Source organism: Leptonychotes weddellii, chromosome 6 (assembly GCF_054177405.1).
Source record: "Leptonychotes weddellii isolate Sample4059 chromosome 6, ASM5417740v2, whole genome shotgun sequence".
NCBI classification, from domain to species: domain Eukaryota; kingdom Metazoa; phylum Chordata; class Mammalia; order Carnivora; family Phocidae; genus Leptonychotes; species Leptonychotes weddellii.
In genome coordinates, this window is record NC_138374.1 from 192,921 (window position 1) to 199,189 (window position 6,269).

Here is a 6,269-nt window from a genome sequence, read left to right on the forward strand (position 1 = left end):
AGCCCCAGTCACCCCTACAGGAGCCAGGCCCAAACTGCAATGGAGTTTGGAGGCCTTCATCTCCTATCTCATGGACAGCCCCTGGGCTGCCTCAGAGGCCCCACGGGGCGGACACCAGTGGGTGGTGCACCAAGACTGAGTGCTGGCCCCGGACAGCAGCTGGGGTACCTAGTGACCAGTAGCCTGGCGAGGTGCTCCCAGGACTGCAGTGTTAGAGCCCCAGCCCCTCAGTGGGCTGATGAGCAGACCCTGCTCTGCTGAGGGCGCTGGGGGTACCACTCCTCTAGGCCTAGCATCCCCCCAAGCCTGACACTCCGGCCCCAGCAGGGGGATCTGCACAAGAACTGGGGCGCTGACTGGATACCGCATGGGGAGCTGGAGGAGGACTCCAGGCTGGAGGCCCAGGGCCCCACAGGCCCAGCCTCCCACAGGCCCAGCCTCCTTGGCCTTCTGAGCTGGCACAATGTGAAAGCCACTTGGATGTCCCACAGCCAGAGTAAAAGATCAACAGTCCTATAAAGTGGTTCATTTAGACGTTTTCTCTTTATTGTGTGCACAACTGTGTTATTTCATGACCTTAAAAATCATGGCCTTTTGAAGTGACAGGACTTTGTCATCTCTCTTTCATCCGTCTGCTGTCTCTGGGCCACACGGCACAGCACTGTAGGGTGGGAATACTGCCTGAGGAGTGGGCGGCTGTGTGCACATGTGGGGGCCCCTGCACACAGCTGGGCTTTGGCCTGCAGGCCCCCAGCACCATCCCCAGACAGAGCAGCCACTGATATGGCCTAGAGTGGGCCCTCGGTGTCCGTGAGGACCGTGTGTGCCCTCTGGGAGCTTGGCCCTGGCCCACAGTGGGTACGGATGGGCCTGTTGGGTCCTCATCCCATGCCACAACTGTGGGGGCTGGAGGATCCCCACTGCTCCTGGGAGACTCTTGCTCAGCCTGGGGCCCAGACCACGCCCCCTGCTTTGGACATCTCAGAGACCCGGTGCTGGGACCCCTTGGGGTGGATCCTGGTGCCAAGCACTGCCCCCAAGAAAGTTCCAGCACCCAAAGCCACCCAGCGAGCCCTGGGGTTCACGGGACCATTCCATACTTGGCAGGTCTTCCTGTGACCCGGGGTCCTACCTTGTGCCTTTGTCCAGAGCCCCTCCCTTTTCTGCCCCTCACACATCTGCTCTGGCCAGTCTCCTGTCGAGGGCGACCCTCCTGGTGCAGTCCTGGCCCCAGGAGAGAGGTGAGCAGTCCAGCCTCTGTGTTCCATTAACACGTGTTAAGTGTCCAGGCTGCAGGGTGGGGAGCTTTGGTTCAGCAACAGACCACAGGAACTGCTGTGCTTCCACAAGAGAAGTTGAAATAGAGAAGTTTGTTGCTCGCGGGTCCTGGAGGAGGTGTGCGCATGCCTGGAGAGGCCACGTCAAGGTAGTGTGGTCAAGGCGGAGTGCAGACAAGGCAGGATCAGAAGCTCCCACCGATACCAGGGTCTCTGGGTGGGGTGCTCTGGGGCTCCTGAGCTAGGACCAGACTGGTCAGTTCAAACCACAAGAGCAGGCTTTTGGTAAGACCCATGGTGTGGGGTGAGGGGTCTTATCTAAGGGGCACGTAAGGGGAAGGTCCTGGGAGGTGGGCACAGGGTAAGGGCTGCTCGGGGGTCAGATGAGGGGCTTGCTGCTCTGTGGCTGTGGTCTGGGCCCGAGCTTGCAAGTCAGCAAACCAGAGTAGCTGAGCCAAATACTCACCAGTGTGGCACTTGGCCATGAGCCCAAGGGCACCCCAGGCGTTCTGGGGACATGTGCCCAGCACTAACTTCAAATCTGTCGGGAGATCACCTGCCAACTGCTCATTTACACACAGATGAGCTGAGGCTCAAGGCAGCGCTCCGGCGGCCACCCCTCATTTCCAAAGTCCTGCCCTAGCTGGAGCCAAGGGGGTCTCTGTGGAGCCTGACTGACCCTCACATGGGCACGGGTGTTGGGTTTGAGGGTTTCACCCCCACCCCCCGGGCAGGGCTCAGAGCGGAGGGGGCCGTGCAGCTCGGCCCCATGGTGCCCCCTGTTCCGCCCCCACAGACAGAACCAGCTCAAGCATTTCATGTTCTTGTCTACAGATAGCTCCCTGCTCCCACGGGGAAGAGCGTCTGCAGAAGCCCAGAAACACCAGGGTGCGGAGTGACGTCTGAGCCCAGGAAGCCAGCCTCCAGGGTGAGCAGACCAGGGTGGAGAACAGGGCTCCACCAGGCGACAGCCCCCCAGGCACAGGCACACCCTCCACCCAGAAAGGGAGGCTGGGGACAGGCTGAGGCTGAGGCCAGGAGGGAGCAGAGACCCGGGTCCGACGGGGCGTCCACGCGGAGGACACACGCAGCCTTCTCGTTCCGCCACGATGGCTGCGGCTGGCCCCTCACAGGCTCTCAGAATCGATAGCTGTGTGCTGGTGCCCTGAAGGCGGAGGGTGAATGGCCCAGGGTCCTTCCGCTCAGCCTGGTGCCCCCGCGCACCCCAGCATCCCCACGCTCCGTGTCCCAGGATGAGGGGCAGGTTCCTGGAAGAGCTGCTCAGGGAGGGGGCCACAGGGAGCCAGCATGGTCTGCCCTGGTCCCCTGGACACGAACCGGCCGCCCAGACAGCGGCAGTGACCATCTCCTCCTGAAGAGCAGGCCAGATCCTAAGGGGACCTGCTGCTTTCCCCAGCCTCCCCTCACATAGTCTCAACAAAAAAGCCCCTCCCCAACGGTCAGGCCACCTGGGCTGATGTGGTCACCTCTGCCTTCAGAGCAGGCTGTGGGGCCCTCGGCGAGGGTGAAGGTCCTGACCAGACGTGAGGGTCCCGTGTGCACCACCCGGGCCTCGGAGAGGCCATGTCTGCAGGGCCAGCCACAGCCCTGGGGGCCCCTCCTGTCATCACACGGGGTTAACCCCAAGACCCTTGTGTTTCTTCAGCTGCAGAGAGACGAACTGGCAGAAACACAGACCCAGCTCCAGGTGGCCTGGAGCCCCCTGGGTGTCCTCGCAGGCGGGGAAGTGTGCGTGGGCCACACAGCAGGTGTAGCTGGACGAGAAGCGCAGGAGGGCCTCCCGGAACAGGGCCTCACCCTGCGGGGCCTGCAGGAAGACCCCCCTGCAGTCCCCCAGCAGCACGTACACGAAGTGCAGCTTGTTCATGGTGTCACAGCCCATCAGCAGGGAGTGGGGCGCCAGCAGGACGTTGGCCTCGCCCACTCTGAGCTCCAGCTCCCGCATCTTCTTCTGAGAAAATCTCCTGAACCAGCACAGGCTGTTCACCCCCAAGACGATGAGGAGCGGGCAGAAAAAGACGGTGGCAGAGATTAGGAGGAAGCGCTCTGCCGGCGGGTTTTGCTGCAGCCCCAGAATCAGGGGGAGGGTGAGCGCTGCCAAGGAGAGGACAATCAGGAAGACGCCCAGGGGGACCCTGCAGCCCAGGTACCGGAGGCAGGACCTGGGGGACTGCACCCCGTTCAGGATGCTCACGGCATGCTTGTACACCGCGGGGTCCTCCAACACCTCCTTCAAGGGGTCGGGGACGGCCAGGGTGCTGAAGGACCCCACCTTCCACGAGGGCAAGCTGTCCCTGTTGATGCAGTTCAGGGTCAGGAGGGTCTTTCCGCTGTAGAGGGAGGAGGCCAAGTGCCGGGCGGGCAGGGCGCACCCCAGACTGTGGTTGGGCTGGCACAGGACATGCTTCACCTTGAGGTAGAAGCGGCTGTCTGTGGCCTCCAGGTAGGTCAGGTGGCTGAGGTGCAGCGGGATCCGGCAGGGCCGCAGCAGGACCGGGATGACCAGCTTCCTCTCCAGGCAGTAGCCGAACAGGGACAGGTCAGCCTCCAGGAGGCACCAGCGACTCTGCACAAAGTCCTGGCTCAGCACCAGCAGCACCTTCTGGCTCTGCTGGATACACTCGGCCATGTTCTCCAGGACGTTCCTGCCCGGGGTGAAGTCCCGCTCGTGCAGGCAGATTCTCAGCCCCGGGAGGTCCGCTTCCAGGCGGCTGATGAGCCCGCGCGTCCACATGGTGTCCATGCTGCTGTAACTCACAAACAGGTGGAACTTCTCGCCGGGCTTCAGTGGGGAGATGGCCGGGGCCACACCTTCCTCCGCAGGGCCAGGATCCATGGGCGCCGCCTGGGAATCCAGCCCTGGAAGCTGCCTCTGGTCTCCAGAGAAGAAAACCGCCCTCGGGCTGCAAGAGATGGAGACAGACTGACTGGGCAGACTATGGGACCACCTCTATGGGACCACCAGCTCGGAAAGCCACGCACAGCCCCCAGAACCACTGGCCCAATCCTGCCAGGAGGTGGTCAGTGACCAGACGTGAGGGTCCTGTGTGCACCAGCTTTCCCACTCACCGCTCCCTCTTCCAACTCAGGACCACTGGAGAAAGCCAGCATGCTCCCCGTACCAACCTCAAGGACGCCCCTCTTCTAGCTGTCTGCTCCCAACCTCCGCCGGGGCACCTGAGCCCCCTTCCTACTATGACGTCTCCCACTCCCCTGCCTGTCCCTGGGTCTCTGCCACACACACGTGTCATGGGACCCCCAATTCAGTGCGCTCTGAGGAATCAGCCTGGCTGTTCTCATCTGGGGTGGGGGGGCTTCCTTGATGTCCACAAGACATTGGCTTTGAAAGGCTTGGTGCACACGGTGGCCACACCTTCCCGTCCTTTCTTTCTCTTCAGTTGTGGTTCATGTGGTTCCTGGGAAGGAGGGGTTGCTATACACTGGATGTTTGTGTCCCCCAAATTCTCATGTTGAAGCCCTAACCCCCAGGTGACGGTATTGGGAGGTGATTGGGGCATGAGGGTGGAGCCCCACGGATGGGGTGAGTGCCCTATAAAGAGGCCCCGGAGGGCGGCCTCAGCCGTCCACCGGTGAGGATGCAGCGAGCAGGCAAGCCAGGAGGTGGCCGCACCAGAAGCTGACCGTGCTGACGCCCTGACCCCAGAACGCCAGTCTCCAGACTGAGAAATGACTGTTGCTTAAGCCCCCAGACTACGGTGCTGTGTCCGGAGCCCAAGGGGACGAAGACGGGTCCTCGATAATACTTGCTCCAGGGAGGCAGTCACAGGTCCCAGAAAGCACTGGGACTGTCTCTGTGCCGCTCAAGACCCTCACATCGAGATCCTGCTGCTCAGACTCAGTGAACAGAGCACTGAGCTGCAACTCTGGCCACCAGAGGTCTGTCTGCCCGAGCACCGTCTCCCCAGCACTCACCATGGAGATTTTCTCGATTTTCTCGTGTGCCCACAGCTAGCTGAGGTGACCCTGCCCAGACGCCCTGCCCCCTGGAGCCCTGGTGTGACGGCCAGCCTCACGGGCACACCGTGGGCCACGATGCCACTCTGCCAGGCAGTCCCCGGCTGAGACCCCTCCCCTCTTGGGTGAGCAGGAGCAGGAGAGTCAAGAGGAGGACCAGCGAGCAGCTCTGGGAGATGAAGGAGGAAGGAGCCCATCTGCCCACTCTCTGCTTCCCCAGGGACCCCTACCCCACCTGCTCTACCTGCTGACTGGGAGGAAGGCACCCACATGGGGGTGACAAGGAGGGGACTCATCCCCCAGACCACCCCCTTCCAGGCGGCATGAACACCAGGGGATCAAGGCTCTGGGGGACACCCCGAAAAGCCTGCTCTCACAGGGTTCCCGCTCCGGGAGGGCTGGCCACCCCCTTTCTCTCACCGCGTGGGTAAGGACGTGTCCGGGGGGCACTTGCTCCACCACAGTTAAGCGCTGGGGCTCAGACACTGTCCTGGGCCCCGATGGCCTGAAGAGTGCAGGCTCTCGGCCAGCAAGCCCCGCTCGCTCCTCACTGCTGCTCCTCACGTGGGTCCTCAGGGGAGGCCTGGGAGGCAGCTGGGACCCTCTCCCGCGCTGTCCCCAGACAGAGGAAGTCTGCGCCCAACACTTTCTAGAGGCCTCTCTGCTAAAGCACAAATAGTGGGAAACCGAAAGAAGGAAGCGAGTTGAGGGAGGCCCCTCCTGCAGAATGGGGATGGCGGGACAGGGAGAAGAGGCACAGCACTGCCCCTTCTGAGAAAAGATTCTGGCTGGAGCCCTCGGGTCTGGAGATCCGAGGCTCTGGAAATCTGTGTGATGGGGACTTTGCTGGAGCCGCTGGGCTTGCTGGCTGCTGGACCAGGCCCTCCCGCTGGAAGAAGTGACGGGGACGACTGGGTGTGACTCGGTGGCTCCTGGTCAGGTTCGCTGAGCAGGTCTGGCCAGGCGCAGGGGTGGGAGTGCATCCTCTGTGTCCTT

The 6,269-nt window shown here is 62.5% G+C and overlaps 1 protein-coding gene across 1 annotated transcript; it reads right to left on the reverse strand.

The window, feature by feature from the left end:
• Positions 1–531: 531 nt before the first annotated feature.
• Positions 532–5,922, reverse strand: LOC115936559 (uncharacterized). The gene is made up of 2 exons (XM_031016844.2): positions 5,694–5,922; positions 532–4,201 (listed from the first exon to the last, which is right to left on the reverse strand). Exon 2 carries the CDS (start codon positions 4,132–4,134, stop codon positions 2,905–2,907), a length of 1,230 nt encoding a protein of 409 aa, XP_030872704.2. The 5' UTR covers positions 4,135–4,201; positions 5,694–5,922; the 3' UTR covers positions 532–2,904.
• Positions 5,923–6,269: the final 347 nt, after the last annotated feature.

Bases quoted from the DNA above. Each gene is read 5' to 3' on its own strand.
- LOC115936559 (XM_031016844.2), bottom strand. From the start codon at position 4,134: ATGGATCCTGGCCCTGCGGAGGAAGGTGTGGCCCCGGCCATCTCCCCA.